General features: G+C 49.3%; 1 protein-coding gene across 4 annotated transcripts in view; it reads left to right on the top strand.

Moving 5' to 3' along the window:
* MAST3 (microtubule associated serine/threonine kinase 3) overlaps window positions 1-20,846 on the top strand; it is an 82,975-nt gene that overhangs the window by 24,799 nt on the left and 37,330 nt on the right. For 3 of the 4 annotated variants that reach the window (XM_074204830.1, XM_074204831.1, XM_074204827.1), the window contains exons 3-10: window positions 10,735-10,823; window positions 11,073-11,145; window positions 13,649-13,727; window positions 14,494-14,654; window positions 14,788-14,863; window positions 16,347-16,556; window positions 17,758-17,859; window positions 19,258-19,390. In XM_074204830.1, the coding sequence (XP_074060931.1) occupies window positions 10,735-10,823; window positions 11,073-11,145; window positions 13,649-13,727; window positions 14,494-14,654; window positions 14,788-14,863; window positions 16,347-16,556; window positions 17,758-17,859; window positions 19,258-19,390 (923 nt within the window). Of the gene's footprint in view, window positions 1-4,207; window positions 4,297-10,734; window positions 10,824-11,072; window positions 11,146-13,648; window positions 13,728-14,493; window positions 14,655-14,787; window positions 14,864-16,346; window positions 16,557-17,757; window positions 17,860-19,257; window positions 19,391-20,846 lie in introns of those variants that run through there. The other variant, XM_074204829.1, reaches the window with a different exon arrangement.

Here is a 20,846-nt window from a genome sequence, read left to right as displayed (position 1 = left end):
TTTCCCTGAAACTGTCCATTTCATAATATCTTACAGTGCAATAAGATTCTATTATATTCATGGACCTAAGTATATTCCTTAATTAAATACTTATTAAACTATAACTTACTCAAACCCTCTTAGTTTTTCTCCTGCTCTTTTTGCTACTACCAAAAAAAATTTCCTATTTTAAATGTGTTATATACATGGAATCCTTTCCTCTTTCTTTAATATCTATTGGGGTATATGCCTATTAGTGATATATTCCTGGGTGAAAAGGTATGCCAATTTAGTGACTTTGGGACATAATTTTAAGTTGCTTTTTTGGATTGACTGACCCAATTCACAACTCCACCAAAAATACATAAGTGTATATTTTGAATCCCATTTCTTTAGCTAGAAGTCGCTGAACAGAAAATTGTATCCTATGGATAAAGGACTGATCTTCCCACTTACACCTTTCTTTCTTTTTTAAAAAAATTCGATTTCTTTTATCCCTTCTTTCCTCTAACCCTTCTCAAGAAAGCTGCTTGTGGGAAGTGGTCTAAGCGTTTACTCTCAGTGGCCAGAAGGGGGTAGCATGTCCCAGCATACCCCAGTGATGCTTGGGGATGCTCTCATTCTGGGGACTCTTGGCAAAAAAGGAAGCTTCCTCCTTCCGGAAGGGGAAGAGCTAGTGCAGTAGTAACTGACATTCAGGCAGTGATCAACAGTTGGCAAGGCTCTCTACATACATTTCCTCATTTGAATTTAAAACAATTCTGAAAAATAGGTAAGAGAGGTATTATTGAACCCATTTTACAGATGAGGCATCTGAAGCTGAGGTGCCCAAAGAAGGAAACAAGTGTTTCTTAAGTCTTTCTATGTGTCAGCCACCTTACTACACACTGGAGACACAAATGGGAGCCAGAGACCATCCCTGCCCTCAGGGAGCCCAAGGTCCGTCTTCTAGCATTATACCCCTCCCTTTCTGGCTAAGGCTTTTGGCCTTAGCTATAACTTCCTTAGCTCTATGCTGAATTCTCCATCTACTTTTATCACTTCCTCCTGGGAGGGGAAATACTTAGAATCCGAGCTGCCCCACTAAGGAATGGGCTCCCTTGTTGTCCCTCCTCTTCTGAACTTCCCCATTTCATTCAAGGATACCTACATCCTTCCAGTCAGCTGAATTCAAAACCTCAGACTCATCTTCAGCTCCTGGCTCCCCTCATCTAATCAGTCCTGCCAATTCTGCACATCTCTCCACTCGCATGGCTATTGCCTTCCTCCAGAATTCCTGCAACAAAGTCCTAATTGGTCTCTTTTCTTTTCTTTTTTTTTTTTTGTTGTTTTTCCTAGGTTTTTGCAAGGCAAATGGAGTTAAGTGGCTTGCCCAAGGCCACACAGCTAGGTCATTATTAAGTGTCTGAGGCTGGATTTGAACTCAGGTACTCCTGACTCCAGGGCCTGTGCTCTAGCCACCCCCAGTTGGTCTCTTTTCTGCAAGCCTCTTCCTTCTCTGGTATATCCTCCCAAACAGTTGTTCATGTCATGGCCCTAAAGCAGAGGACCTTTATATGCTCAGTAACCTTCAATGGCTCCCTATTGCTTCTAGGAACAACTGCAAATCATTATTTCTGATTGTAAGTACCTCCCCTCCCATAAGGAAGTGATAAACTAACAGAGTATTCAGCTTAGAACAAAGGAAATCAGTTAAGCTTCAAAAGTCTTAGAATGTTAGAGTCAGAAATGGAGGGGTATAATACTAGAACTAGAAATACTATAGACTGTGGTCTTTCAGACTTAGGGGGGACCATGCCAAGCCAAGGATCTGTACCTGGATGGTGGCAGTGTTAGAGAGGAAGGGGGCATATACAGGAGATCCCCTAGGAGGATAGAATTGACATGACTTTGCAACTGATTAAATATGGGGGAAAGGAGGGAAGAGAATGAAGACTTGAGGATAATATAAAGGTTTCAGACTTGGTTAAGTAGCTTGTCCTTAGCACCACTAGGAAGAAGGTTGGGCTCTGGGAGAAAGGAGTTCGGTTTTGGACAAATTGAGTTTAAAATGTCTAAGGAGTCATCTAATTGTTTCAGGAGAGGAATTTGGGCTGTTGGAGCAGATGGGAAAAAAACATATCTTTACTTCTGTATAACTGATTTCCTTTGTCATCTTCTGTATTTTATGCCTTTAAAAACTTTCTGAATGGGGGGTTCATAACAAAAAGGTAGAGCACTCCTGTGGTTGCCCCAACCCCCCATTTCCCTGATGAGCCAAGACTATGGATATCATCTAATACAGATGATTGAATCAAAGAGAGCTAATGGAATCACCAATGGAAATAGTGTAGAGAGAGAAGAAAAGAGGGCCCAGGGCAGAGCCTGGGGGAGTGATGTGACCTGGAGGGATATCCAGCAAAGGCATCTGAGAAAACCCTCAGTTAGATGACTGGAGAATGAGAAGAGAAGAGAATGATCAACTTCATTGAAGGCTACCGGTGATGAACATTGAGAATGGGCCATTGGATTTAGCAGTTAGGAGATCAGTTCAACACTGAGAGCAGTCTGAAATTGAGAGGGAGAGGGAGGAGGAGGAATGTAGACCAGAGGATGTCAGAGCTGGGAGGGACCTCCATCTAGGCCAGGCCCTTCTCTGCAGGCCCACAGATGGGAAGTGGTTGCCTGTGGTTACATGGTTTTAGGTGGGGTAGGAGACCCCAGGAAATTGATCTTCTGGTTTGCTGTAAGAGGGTGCTCCTGGGTCCCTGTCCAAAATCTTGTTTATTGTTCAGATGTGAGCTAGAGCTCCCTCCCTCCCCCTAAGCCACAAATCTCTGACTATTGAGGGGACATAGTGAAACATGGACTTGAGGAAGGTGGTTTCCAATTTCCTGGTTGATTGCAGAAGATAAGTGGAAATTGGGCAAAAACCATTCTTTTGCATCATTCTGACCCATGTCTGAGTCACAGAGCTGTCATGAAGGACCTGGTGTCTGAAAATGAGAAAGAATCTGTCCTTCAAGAGTTACCCTTCTAGAATACCAGAACTGGAGAGGCCTTTATAACAAACCAGAATGTCGGAGCTGAGAAGCCCCTTAGAACATAGGATGTCAGTACTGGAAGGCCCCTTAGAATATGGGATGTCAGGGCTGGGGGAGAACTTAGAAGCCAGGATGTCAGACCTAGGAGGACCCTAAGAACAAATAATGTCAGAGTTAGGAGGGCCCTTAGACTACGGAATGTCAGGGCTGGAAGGGGCTTCACAACATTAGATTAGAATAAACTGTCAGACCTCAAAAGGATCTCAGAGATCATCTAATCAGGTGATCCTTAAACTGGGGTTCACAGACTGCAAGGGATCCGTACATAGATTTCAGGGGGAGGGTGTTAACTTGGATAGGAAAAAACACATCTTTACTTCTGTATAACTGATTTCCTTTGTCATCTTCTGTATTTTATGCCTTTAAAAACTTTCTGAATGGGGGGGTTCATAACAAAAAGGTAAAGCACTCCTGTGGCTGCCCCAACCCCCCACTTCCCCGGTGAGCCAGGGTAGAACCTGGCGCTCCTGACTCCCAGATTTGGGCTTTTTCTTTCCCTACTTTGTCTCTCCGGTCAGTCAGCAAAGCTTTTTAATCTCTACCATGTCCCAGGCACAGGGCTGAATTCCGGGGATTCAGAGAGGCCTGCCCCCCGGGAGCCCCAGGACCTCCCAGCAGTCAGGGTGGGCTGGGGAGGCCATCACAAAGGCTTTCTCTAGGAGGAGGCCTTTTAGCTGGGACTCCGTGGCCCCCTTTCTGGGGGGTTTCTTGGGAAAGATTCTGGGGGGTGCTGCCATTTCCTTTTCCAGATGAGAAACGGAGGCAAACGCGGCGAAGTGACTTGCCCAGGGTCACCCAGCTGGTGTGCCCGAGGCCAGACTTGAGGTCAGCGGGGCTGCCCAAGGTGCCCGGGGCGGGGGTCAGCGCCGCCTCTGGGGCGGGGCGGGGCGGGGCGGCCCCTCGCCGGCTCTGCCCCCTTGCACGTGGGCCGGGGCCCCGCCCGCGCGCGCTCCTTCCGCGCTCCCCCGCCCCGCGGAGCCCCCCCCCCCGGGCCGGGCCGTGGGCACGGGCGCGGCGGGCACGCGGCTGGGCGGGCGGCTCCCGGGGCCCGCGGCGCGCTGAGCCCGCCCTCCGCCCTCCCTGCATGCCCCGGCGGCCCGGGCCCGGCCCGGGGGGCGCCCGCCGCGGCGGACAAAGGGCCCGGCATGTCGGACCCCAGCTACTGGACGGCCGCGCCGGCGCCGGGCCATCGGAGCCGCCTGGCCAAAGGCGCGCTGCTGCAGCGCTCCAAGAGGTAGGGGGCAGAGCGGGGGGCAGAGCCGGGGGCATCGGGGGGGCAGAGCCGGGGCACCGGGGGGGCAGAGCCGGGGGCACCGCCGCGGGGGGCTTGATCCCTGACTCTGGACCCAGCCCCCCACACACCCAGAGGGAGAGGGGCCGCCTGCCTTTGGGCACACTCAGCCCCCGGAGCAGCGCGGCCCCGCCCGGTGGGGCCACCCGGGGGACCCCACTTAGCCTCAGTTCCCTCCCTCCCCCCCCTCAATCTCGGCTTCCCCCCTTCTGGGGTTCTGGCCAGGCTCACACGAGGTGAGCCTCCAAAGCATCCCACAGCACTTGGGGGGCCGGAGGGCCCGACCCCCCTCCCCCTTTTCCAGTGATTCACCCCAATGGGCTCCTCCGCCCCGCCCCTCCCCCACCAGACAGACCCAGCCCCCAGGCTCCGCCGCCCCTGCCCGGCCTGGCAGGACCCAGACTCCGAGGGACACCTTCCAGCCCCTCGTGTGGCTGGTCACAGGCCTGGGCCTGACTCCCTCCCCCTCCCTGTTTGGTCCCGGGACCCCTGCCCCTTGGGAGTGATTAGGTGTGAACGAGTAAGGGGAGCCCTAAACCAAATAACTGGAAAGCAAAGGGTCTTGGAACATGGGCCCGGGACCTCTCACATGGGCCTGGACCCATGGGTCTAGAGCTGATCATTACCCAGTCCAAGGGTTTCTATTACAGATGAGAAAACAGAGCCCTGGAGGCTTCAGACTGCGCCAGGGTCTCACGCTGGTAGGAGTGAGTCACAGTCAGCCCCAAAGAAGACTTTCCTTCAGGTGCCAGAGTCTCTCCTCGCTCCCATTCCTTCCTTGAGCCTCAGTTTCTTCCTCTGTCAGATGAGGCAGTCGGATGAGACCCCGCTTCCTGAGTTCCCTTGCAGCTCTAATGCAGGATCCCGGATTCTAGCTTGTGAGCCTGTCAGGGCCCCTGCAAGGAGGCAGGTGCTTGTGGGTTTGATCATTTCTCTCTTCTCCAGAGGAAGAAACAAAGATTTCTGGGAGGTTAAGAGCTTGCCTTGGTCACGCAGGGGCCCCGTCGGCTAACCATCCTGATGGGGTTTCCTAGCCTGGCAGAGCAGGGAGGAACGTTAGGATGTTTGGACCACTGGCTAGTCTGAGGCAGATGTGGGGAGGGAGAGCAACCCAACCTTGGGGTGGCAAGCACAGCTTGGGCCGGGGGGGGGGGGGTGCTGTATAGAGTTTAAAAAATACTCACAGGCCAGCGGTTTACAGGAAACCACAGCGGCCCAGCCTGTCGACTAGCAAGGCTGGATTAGAGTTTGTACTCTGCTGTCATATCAGTGCTGGGAGGGCCCTCAGAACCACAGAATCTCTGGCCTGGGAGGACCCTTAGAACATGGAATGTCAGAACTAGAAGGAAAGGAAGGAAAGAGTTCAACAGTATTTAGTACCAACTATATGCAAAGCTATAGTCATCTTATTTGAACCTTACAACAACTCTAGGAGGGAGGTGCTATGCTTATCCCTCTTTTACAAATGAGGAAACTGAGGCAGACTGGTGAAGGGACTTGCCCAAGTAGTGGTATCAAGCCTGGACTTGGACACAAGTCTTCTAATTCAGGCCCCTAGAACATAAATATCAGAACTGGGAGGGGCCCTTAGAAGATAGAATGTCAATATTTTTCTGAGCCTTGCTGGGGTTTCCTGTAAATGATAAACTTTGAGCATCTTTTTTTTTGTACTTTCTGCATGACTGTGAGTTCAGGGGCCCAACTTTCTCTTCTGAAGGTGCAGCCTATAGGTTCAGGGGGAGATGCAGGAGACCCAAGATTCACAGTAAATGAAAACAAATTCTTTAAGGATCTCTTTTTCTGATTGAGTTGCTGCTTTTAGTCATTCATTCCCCTAAGTGAATCTTCCCTGAGTCCTTGGGTTGGAATTTAAGATCCCTGCCCTCAGGGAGTTTACTGTCTAAGAAAGCAAAGGTTCTTCTCCCAGAATCTATCTGTGCACCTGGTTTTTTTAAAGAAAGTTATAACTATATTTTAATATAGTTTTCTATATTGGAATTCCTATATTTCAACATGATTGGTAATCTTAACTGTTTTATGCATTCAAAAACCTAGTTCTGCAGTGGGGCCATGGGCTTCAGCAGACTGACTGCTGGAGGAGGCCCAGGACACAAAAGGTTAAGGCCCCTTGGTCCAAGGAGTAGTGAGATGTATGTCCACAGGCCTGGATTCCTGGATTCCTGGGGGAGGCAGGGCCTGGAAGGATTGCTCCCACTTCCTCAGGGAGACATGAGGAACCCAAAGTCTTCTGGAAGTAGAGTCCCATGCAAGGAGCTGGGGGATTCAGAGAAAAGGTGCCTTCTGAGGGGGATGCTCCTTAGGGCAGGTTTGAGCTTCAGGTCCAGATCTGCCACCAAACTCCCTGAAAGTGGCAAGAATCACTCCAAAATCAGAGGATCTGAGTGCTTCCTTTGCTTACTTCTTGACCACTTTGGCAAGACCCTTCACGTCTGGGCCTTGGTTTCCTTGGAAACTCAGAAGTAGACTTGGAAATCTCTTAAGGGCCCTCCTTGCTCCAGTCTTTAAGGCCTCTTTCAGTTCTTTGAGAAGAGAAGCATCACTGGACAGCAGGCTCCCTGGGAAAGGCGATCTTGAGCTAGGATTCATAGGAGGGAAGAATTAGGCTGAGTGTGTCCTCTACGGTAAGAAGAGGTAGGAAGTCTCCCCTGCCCCGCTGAGACCAGTTTACCCCTTAGGGTGATTTGTGATTTCCTCCCTCTCTCCTGGGCTCCCTTTACTGAGATCAGCCCTGTGATAACACCATCACTTCTTTTGAAGGGGGGGGAGGCAGGGTGGGGAGTGGGTTCTGTTTGGTGCCAGGGCAGATTTTTCCATTTGGTTTCATGTACATCATGTACGTCATGTACACACACACACACACACACACACACACACACACACACACACACACCCGCCCCTGGGATCCTGAGCTAAACTTCAAGGGCAGTGTTTCCTCCAGACCTGACACAAGGCCACCAGTGGAGGGAGGGGCCTGGCCATACCCCCCTCTTGTTAGGCTAGGCCAGACTTCAAACAGGAGAGACAGATGGGAGGCAGGGCAGGACCAACCAGGCATTCAGGAACAGGAAACTTGGCTGAGGCTGAGTCAGACTCCTCCTAAGTATGTTTATAACTGCCCCCTAAGGAGAATGGGCTGCTTCAGAAGATAGATGGATGGGCTGGTGGGTAGATGGATGGACAGATGGATGAATGGAGAAATGGATGAAGATGGATGGATGGATGGGTGGATGGATGGATGGACAGACGGGTAGATGGATGGATGGACATATAGATGGACTGACTGTTCCCAATCACTAGAAGTCTCCAAGCAAGGGTACATGGACCTTTGCCAACAATGTTACAAAATGGATTTCCTGTTGAGTTATAGACTGGACCACATAGATGTCCCAGAGTTCTCTTATCATTATTCTCATAGATTGAAAACTGGAACAGACCTTTGACATCACCTCATAGAGCCCCCTCAGTTTACATTCTAATGAGGAAGACTATGCCAACAACTGTGTATGGTCCCTGAAGATAACTAGGAGAGAATTCACAGAGAGAGGGTATTAGAATTACAGGGGAGTCAGTCAAGTATGACTTCTACAGGGACTTGAAGGAACCAGGAGGTGAAAATAAGGCAGGAGAGTTGTTCCAGGCTTGGGGAAGAGTCAGAGAAAATGTGTGGAGATGGAGGGTCTTGTTCAGGGAGTGTGTAGGAGGCCTGTGCCACTGAATCAGAGGATGTTTTGGGGGAAAAAGAGAGAGGAAGATTGGAAAGGTGAGCAGAGGCTAGAAGCATCTTGTATATGTTTCTGGTGGTAGGAGGGAGTAGAAGTGATGCAGTCTGGCCTGGGCTTTAGAAAATTCTCTTTGGTGGCTGAATGGAGGATGGACTGAGGTGGGGAGACCCCTTGAGGTAGGCAGAACAGGGTTATAGTGGTCTGTGTGAGAGGTGAGAGGAGAGAAGGGAGCATAATTGAGAGATGTTGCAAGGGTGAAGTCAAGAGCAGCTTGGATGGGGGTGGTGAGGAGTCCAGGTGCCCCCCCAGATTGGGAACCTGCAGGTTTGGTTGGGAGGTTTGTCATTTATAGGAAGGAGATGGGGAGATTGTCTGGGGGCTACAGGAGATGAGGAGATGAGGTCAGTTTTAACGTCTTCAAGCCCATCAAGGTAAGTCCTCTTAGTTTACAGGCCAGGGAGCCGAGGCAACAGGTGGACACACCTGGAACTGGAACCCAGGGTCCTCGACTCCCAGAATGTCAGCAGTGTATTCAGTCAGCCGACCTTTGGTGGCACAGTGGACAAAACCCTGGGCCTGAAGTCAGGAAGACCTAAGCTCACTTCTGGCTTTACACTCTTCCTGGCTTTGTGACTCTGAACAAATCCTGCCTCAGTTTCCTCCCTTGTAAATTGGGGATAATATTTCTTGTGCCAGTCCACCTCAGAGGGTTGCTGCAGGGGAATGATGGGGCTAGCTCTTAGGCCCAATAATTCTGCTGGACATCCCCACCTGAGTTCAGAGCCTGGGTTGTCTCTTCCTCTGTGAAGGTCTTTCCAGAGGGAATGCTCAGAAATGAAGCATTTCTCTGCCTGTGAAGCCTACCCACCTTCCCTCCAGGCTTCAGGGAGAAGGCAGCAGGGGGGGGGGGGGGTCCTCCCCACAGAAAACTAGGAGGGGCTAAACAGTGAGGACTTCCGCCTCTCTCCCTTCTCTTGCTATGCACATATGTAGAATATGGTGTGTGTGTGTGTGTGTGTGTGTGTGTGTGTAGGCACCCGCTCTAGGGAGCTTCAGTGAGCGTTGGCGGACTCTGGGCAAAGCTTTAACTTGTTGAGGTGTCAGAAGCTGTTCTTCGGGTGACTGTGTGGGGTGGGGGTGGGGGCGCGGGGGAGGCTGCCTCTTTCCTTCCTTCTGTTCATCCTCATTAAGGGGGCTCAGCACAGAAGACTGAGGGGAGCCTGTCCTGGGGCTGCTTCCAAAACTGCCTTCTGGAAGCTGGATACATTTACTGACCTGACCATGCCAGTGTGAGGTCATCCCCTAGGGGAGGAGGGTCCATAGTCTGGGGAAACAAGAATCAAACACCCAAAAGGGAGACTAAAAAAAGCACTCTCTGGGATCAAGGATGAGAGCATGAGGCCTAGAAAGGGTTGAGTGGGGGGTGGAATGAGAGAGAGATGAGAGGGGTGGAGAAAGAGAGAGAGAAGGGGCAAAGAGAAATAGAGGGAGGGAGGGAGGGGAGATGGAGAAGAGGGGAAGAGATGAAGAGATGGAACACATTGTGGGCAGAGGGCAGTTAGGGAGGGTCTCCTTGAGGGCAGGGAACCTAAACTAGGTCACAGAAAAGACAGAAAGAGGGTATCCAGAAGTGGTTGAGGTCCCTGACCCAGGAAGACCGAGTGATTCTATTCTCTGCTCCAGTTGAATTCTGGGAGACCACAAGGGCCCCCGACCAGGGAAACGTAAAGTGTCAGGGGCTTCATGAAGAGAATGGTGGATTTGGAGTCAGGGAAGCCTGATTTGAAATTGTTCTTCAGATATTTATTGGTTGTGTGACCCTGGATAATTAATTCAACTCAATGTCAGCTTCTTCAGAGCTGGGAGGGCCCTTAGAAAACAGGATGGCAGAGCTGGGAGGGAGCTTAGAACCCAGATGGCAGAGCTGGGAGGGAGCTTAGAACCTGAAACGTAGTACTAAGCATGTGAGGATCCTTCAGGACATTAGCTCTTTTGGCTTTTTATATTTGTATCTCCAACATTTAGTACTGTGGCTGGTGGGGCTTGTTGATTGTTTGGCCAGCTTTAGGTTAGACATGGATAATGGGAGAGTGTCCAGAGAAGGGCAGGCTGCATGGTGAAGGGCCTTGGTGTTGGTGCCATTGACAATTATTTGAAAGAAATGAGCTGTTTAGACTAGAGAAGAGCTAACTGTGGATGTAGGAGAGAAGGGGAGGAAAGACTTCTTCAGGTATTTGAGGGGTTTCCCAGTGTATACAGGCTTCCATAGGCTTTGCCCTGTCCTATATGGGCCAGAGAATAGAGACAGGAGCCACTTTGGAGAAACAGACACAGGTGAGAAATCTGGGAGAAGTTCCACAGGTTGGCCTCTGGGGAACCTTTCAGCTCTTGGGGCCTTTGATGCTGTCCTTAGCATCTGAACTTATCAGAACTGAAAAGGATCTTGGAACTGGGCCCTAAGAAGGAGTGACTTAGAAATGGCCATGGAGTCCATCTCATCCACCCCAGGTGTGCTTGGCCATGGCTCCTCTGGCCCGAGTTGAGAGGCATATAGGCTCTGCAGCCCAGCCAGGGTTTCTAGGTTCCCTCGTCCTCTCCCTACTCACTGACTTTCTCCTGGTCTCCTCCTTCCTTGCAGCTGCCGTAGTGGCAACAGGAAGAGCCTAGTGGTGGGAACACCCTCACCTACCCTCTCCCGACCTCTGTCCCCACTCTCCGTGCCCACAGGTGAGTATGAGTGGTTCTGGAGTGTGAGCTGGATGGGTACCAACACGTAAGATGTCAGACTCAGAAGAAAAAATAGACACTTCCTTCCTCCAAGCCATCCTTATTCCCCCATCCCCATCTTGAGAGGGGTCTCAAGTCAAGTGGATATCATGAGCATTAGGTAGAAGATATGCCCCTAGGTGTGGAGGGGTGGATGGGTGTCAGAGATCCATGACTTAATTTTTCTTCCCCTTCCACCCCTCCCCATAGCCGGTAGCAGCCCCTTGGACAGTCCCCGGAACTTCTCAGCCAGCACGACTGTGAACTTCCCCTTTGCACGAAGGTGAGTCTCCCTGTTCTGGTGATAAGGGTGGGAGGAAGATGTCATCTTTGGGAGGGAGCAGGGGCTTCCTCACTCAGAGGATCCTTGGCCTAGAACTGGAAGGTGCTAGCTGGCACAGTGGATAGAGCACTGACCTTGAAGTCAAGAGGATGGGATTCGAATCCAGCCTCAGACACTTGACACTTACTAGCTGTGTGACCTTGGGCAAGTCCCCCACATCCAGGGCCATCTCCAGGGGTCTTGATCCATGTCTGGCCACTGGACCCAGATGACTCCAGAGGAGAAAGTGAGGCTGGTGACTTAGCACAGCATCTCCTCACTCAAATCCAACTCATGTGCTTGTCATGGCATCATCTCCCTGATCTTGTGGTCTTCTTCGAGAATGAAGGACAAAATTGCACTTTCTTGGAATTCTCCCAACAAATCACCTTCCTCCTGCTCCTTGTGAGTCCCTTGAACCACAACCCAAAGAATGTGAATCCCCAACATTCCCCAGACGCAACTTAAGGTGATGCAGCTAATTGACAGGTGGCCGTGTTCGCCTAGCTGCTGATTTTGGACCCCACATCCTTAAATCCCATCTTTCTTCCTCTGTCTCTCCTCCCCGGCCCTGGTGCTCTGCTCCCTTCTCATCTGTCCTTCCCCATTTTTGGCTGATAAACCAACCATCTTCATGCAGTCATGGGCCCTGGACTGACAGGTAATTTTTTCCAGGAACATGCAGCTCCCTTTGATGGAACGGGATAGAGGTGGGGGGGTTACTGTGGGAGTTCTATTTCAAGCATGAAGGGAGCCAGCTGACCTCCATCTCCCCCCCCAAAAGAAATCCCTTCAGGGGAACTCTCCTGTGAGTCTGTTAGAAGTATTCTCACTTCCTAGTCTCTGAAGAGGTTTCTCCAAGCTGATCCTGGGCCAGGGAGGCTGGGCCTGGGGGTGACCCTGGCTGCTACTACCAGGGAGCTGGCTTACAGGCTAACTGGGCCAGCCAGGAAGCAGTCACACAGCCAAGGACGACAGACTGAGTTTCACTGCTGAGGTGCGCTATGGTTTTGGCAGTATGAGTCCCAAGAGCTCCAGGAAGAGGAGAGATCATTGTGGCAGGAGCAGCCGGGGCAGGCTTCCCAGAGGAGGTGGGCAGCCACCTGCTCACACAGAGCTTGAGCGGCTCCTTCAGGTGGGATTGGCCCTGCAGCTGGGAGAATGGCCAGGAGGATCCCATTTGGTCTTTCCTCATTTTGTCTCTCACTTTGCTCCCTCTCTGTTTTTCTCTCCTCTTTCCTCTGCCTATTCCTTAGACCCTCTGGGTGAGCATTCCCAGAGCTTATGGAGGTCTCACCAATTCTTTCAGGAAAGCAGCCCAGCCCAGAGCTACACAAGGATGCACTGTGTGTTTAAACATTAGATTCATGGTCTCTTCCAGTAGATTCAGGATCCCAGGGTTGGGAAGGAATGGCACCATCATCATCTGCATCCCCAACAAGCCTTGACTCAGACACTCACCCCATCCCAAGGCAGCCAGGGCCAATTTTGGGGAGCTCTCGTTGTTTAGGAGAGTTTTGTTTTGGGTTTTTTTTTGTTCTCAGAACACATCATTTTATTTTTTTCAGAAAGATTTTGAGTTTTGCAATTTTCCCCCCATTCTTGCTTTCCACCCCCCACAGAAGGCAGTCTGTTAGTCTTTAAATTGTTTCCATGTTGTACATTGATCCAAACTGAATGTGATGAGAGAAATCATATCCTTAAGGAAGAAACAAAGTATAAGAGATAGCAAGATCAGACGATAAGATATCAGGTTTTTTCCCCACTAATTTGAAGGTAACAGTCTTTGGTCTTTGTTCAAAGTCCACAATTCTTTCTCTGGATACAGATGGTATTCTCCATTGCAGATAATGCAAAATTGTCCCTGATTGTTGCACTGATGGAATGAGCAAGTCCATCAAAGTTGATCATCACCCCCATGTTGCTGTTAAGGGTGTACAATGCTTTTCTGGTTCTGCTCATCTCACTCAGCATCAATTCATGAAAATCTAGAAGGGTTTTCTTTATCCTGATATGGAGGGAGCTGAAATCTGCCTCTCTGGCACCCATTGCTTCCAGTTGTGTGCTCTGGGACCAAACAGGACCAAGCTCATCCCTCCACTCAACAAACCTTGAAGATACCTGTGCTGTTATCCCTTCTTCCCTCCCTCCCCCCAATACCTCATTTCCTCTCAATACCTCATTATTTCTCATCCTCATCCTTCAGCTAATCCTCTTCTGATTGGTTTTCCAGGCTTCTCAGTGTCTCTCCTAGATAACTCTAGGTTTTCAATGTGTCCAAGCAGAAACTGGATGACTGCTTGGCCAGGATTTTGTAAAGGAAATTTCTTCTTAGGTATGAGTAGGACAAGAATTCCTCTGAGATCTCAGTTCCCCAATTGACCTCAGAACATTTGATAGGCTTTTCCTCCTCCACTACCCCTCACCCCTCTGCCAACCTTCCACAAGTTGTTTCTTCTTCCAGGGCTGATGGCCGGAGATGGTCACTCGCTTCTCTCCCCTCTTCTGGCTATGGGACCAACACGCCCAGCTCTACTGTTTCGGTAAGGCCTTCCAGGTTCTCTGACTGGATGGGGGAGAGGAAACATCAGGAATTCCCTGACTTCTCAGGTTCCTATTTTCCTGTAGGCTATCAAACTCCTCAGACAATTTTCTGTCTGGAATATTGGACTCATATCACCAGCTATGAGGCAGGCCAGGCAGGGGTTATTGCTTCCATTGACAGATGAGAAACCAGAGACTTGGGCATTATAAGCACCTTAACCAAATCTACATAACAGATGAATGGCAGAGCCAGATGTCTCCTCTACCTGGTTCTGTTTCAGTGATCCCCGGCAGCCTCATATCCCATTTGGGGGCAGACACAACTGCTGTTCCATTTTACTGATAAGGGCACTGAGACCCATTTGGCAAATGTGAATTGATCTGTCTGTCATTTGCTCAACAATTATTGGGCATCTACCACATACCAGGGGAAATGAAACTGGCCCTGCCCTCAAGAAGCTTCCATTCTACTGAGGAGCAAACATCTCATACACTTAGACAACTAGGACCCAGACCCTTCCTTCACAGGGCTTACAGTTTAGGGGGGGAGGTGAAGTCAGCCTTCTAAGGAAAAGGTTTGCTTACTGGTTTAAGGATAGCGTGGAACCTTGAAGGGGAATTTCCACCACCTGTTCCATTGCTACCAGGTAGTACTGGCACCAGGAAAGTCCTTGAAGCCTGTCTGACCTCAAGGTTGGGTCACAGGGGAGATAGAGGGGCAGGTGAGCTTGGGGCCCACAGCTTTTCTCTCTTCTCCTGCTCAAGTCCTCCTCATCCTCCCGAGAACGGCTGCACCAGCTGCCGTACCAGCCAACACCCGATGAGCTCCACTTTCTTTCCAAGCACTTTCGCAGTTCAGAGAGCATCGTGGATGAGGATGGTGGCCGCCGCTCACCCTGCATGCGACCTCGCTCCCGCAGTCTCAGGTAGTGTCCGGATCTTGGGGTGGATGGAGGATGGGGGAAGGGGCATTGTCTCCAACCCAGCCCCATATGGCTTGACCTCATTTAGATCAAGAAAGCCCTAGTGTATGAACTGATGTCATTTCCCCTCTTCTAGCCCTGGGCGAACCACAGGAGCCTTTGACAGTGACATTGTGATGATGAATCATGTCTACAAGGAACGATTCCCCAAGGTTAGACTCACCAGCTAGTGGGAGAGGGCTTCTCACCAGCCGAATCCTAGGTGGAAGTGGGGGAGAGGGAGGGGAGTGTTCTGCTTGACCCCCTAAGAGCAGTATGTAGGGGAGACAGGCAGAGATTGCAGCTTGATAATATGGAGAAACTTTATAATAATTGTAATCATCCAAAAGTGGAACCCATGCCTTTGAAAGGTAGTGAGCGTCTCCCAGGAGAGGCTGGAGGACAACTTGATTGGCATGTTGTCAGGAAGATACTTGCTTAATGAGGGGGGTCACATGTTCTCCTGCATCTGATGCTCTTTGGTTCATGGAACATCCTGTGCCCATCCTGGGTCACAGGGTAAAGGCCAGAACTACAGGGGGTTATGACAATGCTCCTGGTAAATTCAGGTGAGAAATGGAGAATAGTCATCCTAGGAAGAGAGGCATAAGAGGCAACCTTGTCCCCCAGAGGGCCCAACTCTGGTATCCATGGGGGTTGGAGAGGGTAGGCCCTCAGTCGGGGAGCCAGAGGGAGGTGGCAGGTCACAAGGAATGGCAATGGAAGCACAGAACTCCATTTGTCCTATGTGAGTTCTGTCTCTCCAGTGAGTCTCTGAGCATTAAGGGACATCCTTTGTTGTGATTACTACAGGAGTTCAAGCTTCAGTTCTCCCTAACAGTATTTCACATGCACATAACTCCCCATAATGGGGTTTCTTAATCTTTTTTTGATTCATATGTCAGAATATGTTATAAAGACAAAAACTATAATGCATCAGGTTATAAAGTAAAGTAATACTTTTGAAGCCCAGTTATCAAAATATTAACAACCAAGGACCTGGAGGTCCATGAACCTGGGCTTAAGCAACTCCACTTTATCTGCATCTTTGAGTTAGGAAGTCTTAAGTCCTGATATTCCCTTCTTTAGGTAATGGGAGAGGAGAAAAATGACAAGCATTCCATCCGATGTGCATTTATGTTGTATTCTACACATTCAGTGCTGAGGGCAATACAAAACTGAGTAAGAAAGAATCTCTTCTTTAAGGAACTCCCTGTCTGCTATGGAAGGGAAGAAGTTAACACCCAGGGGCACAGAGAGGAAATGACTTACCAAAGGTTACCCAAGTGGTCCATGATAAGCCAGTAGATGTGACCTTTATGACCATTGAATCCAGCTTCTTTATTTTACAAAGAGGAAATTGAGACTCAGAAAGGAGCTTTGCCCATCTCAGGGCTGTCCAAAATGAAGCCCACCTTTGGGTTTACTAAATGCTTTAGTAAAGGAAGCTGAGCTACCACAGAGCTCTCACTAAAATGACAAATCAAAATATATTATCTGTTGTGTCAATAAAAACTTTTAAAAGTAAGGTTGGACAGCCCTGGCCCAGATAATTCAGCAGGACAGAGGCAGAACCAGGACTCCCATGAAGAGTCTACAATCTACCCCCTTTCTTCTTGTCTACATCTCTTTCCTTATCCTTTACTCATTACACAGGCCACTGCCCAGATGGAGGAGCGGCTGCAGGACATCATCACCACCTTCTCCCCCTCCAACACCTTGGCCCTGGCTGATGGTGTCCTGAGCTTCATTCACCACCAGATAGTGGAGCTGGCTCGAGATTGCCTGGCTAAGGCTCGGGAGGACCTGGTCACCTCCCGCTACTTCTTAGAGCTTCAGGAAAAACTAGAGAAGATGCTGCAAGATGTGAGTGTCTCTCTTCTTTCCCCCTTTCTTCCCCTTTTCCCCTTCCCCATCTTCCCTTTTCTTCTCCTTTCTTCCCCTTCCTCTTTCCCCCTTCCTCCTCCTTTTTTCTCCCCTCCCTCTCCCCTTCCATCTTCCTTTCCTCTTTCTCCTTCCCTCACTTCCTTCTACCTCTCACTTTTCTCCTCTTTCTTTTTTTCCTCTCTTCCTTCTTTCTTGGCTTCTTTTTTCCTTGTCTTTGGCTTTTTTTCTTGTTTCTACATTCTCTTCTTCCTTCCCTGAAAGACCCAGGCCAAGACAGGGAAAGTGGGCAGGAAAATAGTACCATTTAGAAGATGTTTTCTTTAGAACAGCCTTAATAGAACATCTCCATTTTACAAAAGGAGAAACTTGAGTCCCAGAAGGGAAAAGGACTTTTTCATGGTTAAAGAGCTATGAATCTGATCTGAGACAAAACTAAGATAAGAACTTTCCCCCATCTGCCACACTGTTCCTTCTCAAACTCAACAGGGCAGATCTTTAGCCTTCCATAGCTCCCGAGCAGAGGAGAGGAAAATAGGTCTGGGGACCTAGCCTCCTTTAGATTTTTTTAGATTTTTAGATTTTTATTTTTGCAAGGCAATGGGGTTAAGTGGCTTGCCCAAGGCCACACAGCTAGGTAACTATTAAATGCCTGGGGCCAGATTTGAACTCAGGTACTCCTGACTCCAGGGCCTGTGCTTTACCCACTGCACCACCTAGCCACCCCACCTAGCCTCCTTTAAAGAAACTCCAGTGAATGGGGGGGGGGTCCCCTGCCTGCCCAACCCCAAGAGACAATCATGAAATCTAACCAGAAGAGATTTGGTGACAGCATAGTAGGGAGACAATCAGTGAACCCAAAAGACTCAGGTCCTAGCTAGGGAAACCCTATATCTTCTCTCAAGTCAACAAGTATTGTTAATTTTATGTATTTTTCTTTTGTGTGTGTGTGTGTGTGTGTGTGTGTGTGTGTGTGTTCACATGCACATGTATAAACATATCTCAGAGCTGTTGGGGAGCTTCAGTATGCAGATAGCTAAAGAGAAAGCCCTTTAGTCTTTGGACTAGGTTTGTTCTCGGTGGCTTCCGAGCACCATGAAGGACAGAGTCGCTTGTTTGGATTGGAGGTCGCCAACTTCCCAGTTGGTGACACTGTTTTCTTCTCTTCTGTATGACTCCACAGGCCCATGAACGCTCAGAGAGCCAGGAGGTCACCTTCATTGGCCAGCTTGTTCGAAAGCTACTAATTGTCATCTCACGTCCAGCTCGTCTGCTGGAGTGCCTGGTGAGCCCATACTTCCTAGCTCAGAGGGTCAGCCTACCTTGAGGACGAAGGGAAAGGCCTTTCACTGAATTGAGTCTTAAAATAAGGCTGCTCCACACTAAAGATTTAAAGAGAAGATTCTCCCATTGGGATTTCTGTCCCATGACAGCTGGTGGGGGTGGAATTGTCATCTACAGATTGCCTTTAAGCCCAACATGTTGGTAGGCAGGATATCACACATGTTGGACAACAGAATCGGCATTCACAAAGGCTAGGCCAACCCAAGAGGATGAATTTAATAGATCTCAATGTAAAGTTTTATACTTGGGTTCAAGTAATCACTAACTCAGTTATAAGATGTGAGAGGCAAGGCTAGACAATCAGGGAATTGAGGGGAGGGGGAATTGGTGGCCTTGGAGTTTAGTTTGAAATACAATACGATATTGCTTATTGTATGACAGTCAAAAGGGCTAGTTATCTTAGACTCTATTTATAGCTGTGATGCCCAGAACAAGGGAGGGCCAGGCCTTCTGGACTGTGGCCTGGTCATACCTCATCTAGTCATTTTTTGTGTTGGACTAAGCAATGTTTCAGTCTCCTTTTGATTGTGGAATGGTGTGGCAGTTGCAACAGTGGGAGGAGGCAACCCACAAGCATTTATTAAATGCCTCCTGTGAGCCATGCCACTTGCCAATGGCTGGAAGAAACACAGGGAAAAGGTGATCCCACAGGGCAACTTCTCAGCATCCCCAGGCTTTCACCTCTTAAGGTGATCTCTTAAGATTCTATCTAACGCTTAAGTGTGTGATGCTATGGATGTTTTCTGTCTCCTTTCTGGAGCTCAGTTCACTGACAAAGCATGTCTAAATATTTGACAGATAAGTATTCTAGATCATCAGGGCTGAAGAATGATGATTTCCTTGAGGGTGATTGCAGAAGTCTTATTGGAGGAGATGGCGTGGGCTGACCCTAAAGGATGGATAGAGAGTTTTGACTTGAGGAGAGGGGGGGAGGCAGGAATGAGCATAGCATCTGGCTGTTCAGGTCAGGACTATAAGAAGCCTCTAAGCTGCAGCACTGTTGTTCCCTCCCATTTATACTTGGGTTCAAGTAATTGGGTGTATGTGGAGTCTGGTGACTTCACTGGTGCATGACTTTTCTCATCACCTGCAATACATTGGCAGTTTCTCTTCAATAAATCATCTCAGAGAATTGCCAGGGGTGTTGAGGAACTAAGCAGCCTGTCCACAGTCACACAACCTGTTTGTGTCAGAAAATGGACCCTAGGTGGGGTCTTCCCTAGGCCAGAGGCGAGAACCTTCAGATCCGTAGAGTACGCTGCCCCCTTGGGTTGAGCTTAAGCATTCAGGCTGGAGACTGGAGCTCCATTTCAGCTATTCTTTCCACCCTGCTTATCAGGAATTTGATCCTGAAGAGTTCTACCACCTCTTGGAAGCAGCCGAAGGACATGCCCGGGTGGGACAGGGCATCAAGACTGACATTCCACGATACATCATTGGTCAACTGGGCCTCACCAAGGACCCTCTAGAGGGTAAGTGGAGGGAAACTGAGTCAACCATTGTTGAAACCCTGAACATAATAAGACTTGGAGCTGAAAAACTTGGTTCTAGTCTTGGCTTTGCTACTTGTTTGCCTTAGGGAAGTCATTTTCTCTGGTCTTCATTTCTCTATTTGTCAAATGAGCAGATTGGACTCTAGTAATTGCTAGTTCCTATTGGTTGTGATGTTTTGTCATCTGTGTTCTAAGAACCCTTCCAACTCTGACCTCAGTTCTAAGGACCCTCCCAACTCTAATGTCCTGTGTTCCTAAGGGTCTTCCTAGCTCTGATATCCAGTGTTCTAAGGGCCCATCCAGCTTTGACATTTCATGTTCTAAATTTCCTCCCAGTTCTAACATTCTGGGTCTTAGGGGCCCCCTAGCATAGACAACTTTTTCAGTAAATGTTTCAGGAAAGAGAAAGACAGAAGGGGAGATAGCTGGAAGAGTGAAGGCAATGTTCTTTCTGACCTCAGTTCTAAGGACCCTCCCAACTCTAATGTCCTGTGTTCCTAAGGGTCTTCCTAGCTCTGATATCCAGTGTTCTAAGGGCCCATCCAGCTTTGACATTTCATGTTCTAAATTTCCTCCCAGTTCTAACATTCTGGGTCTTAGGGGCCCCCTAGCATAGACAACTTTTTCAGTAAATGTTTCAGGAAAGAGAAAGACAGAAGGGGAGATAGCTGGAAGAGTGAAGGCAATGTTCTTTTGGGAGTATATTTGTAGGCAAAGGGGCGAGAGCCCATAGGGAGATTCTGAAGAACCTGAGAAAAGGGAATGCCCACTGGAACATGTCCTAGAAGAGATGGGCAGGACCAACCCTAATGCTAAGGAAGGTGCTCTCTTCTGATCAGAGGTGAAGTTCACAGGTGCATGGGCATGGAGACTTGAGGAAGCTCACTCCAGGACTGACAGCCATTTGTCCTAGGCAGACAGGAGAGGGTCATCTACCATCAACTTCGTGGGGAGAGAAGGAAAGATTCTACACAGTCAGTATGAGAAAGCTGATAAGGAGCCCCAAGGACAGGACTGATGGCCACTTCCAGCATCAGGGTGCCATGCTGGATTTGGAATCAGGAAGATCTGAATTTGGAGCCTGACTCTGAGACTCTTCTGTGTTGTCCCAGGGATAGTGCTCCAGCTGCTTCCAGATCCAGCCTTGTCTGTAGAATGGAAGTGAGAACTGCCCTCAGGCCCAGCTCCCCAGGCTGTTGGGAGACCTAGATGAGAAGGGCTGAGCAGAGCTCTTGGCATCATTTAAAGGATGGATAATGAATCATTTCTGGGTGGTGTTTTTTATTTTTTGGGGGATGAGGAACTAGCACACCTGCTGACAAGCTGCAGGGGAAGCAGCAGGCAGTTGGTTGAGTCAGCCAACCTCTGAAGCCCCTTCAGCCCTTGGAGTCTGCAACTCCCCAAATACATTGGTGTTTTTCTAGGAAGCTCAGTC

The sequence above is a fragment of the Macrotis lagotis genome, chromosome X (genome assembly GCF_037893015.1).
Source record: "Macrotis lagotis isolate mMagLag1 chromosome X, bilby.v1.9.chrom.fasta, whole genome shotgun sequence".
NCBI lineage: Eukaryota > Metazoa > Chordata > Mammalia > Peramelemorphia > Peramelidae > Macrotis > Macrotis lagotis.
Note: the sequence above shows the minus strand (reverse complement) of the source record. Positions and strands in the feature narration are given on the sequence as shown.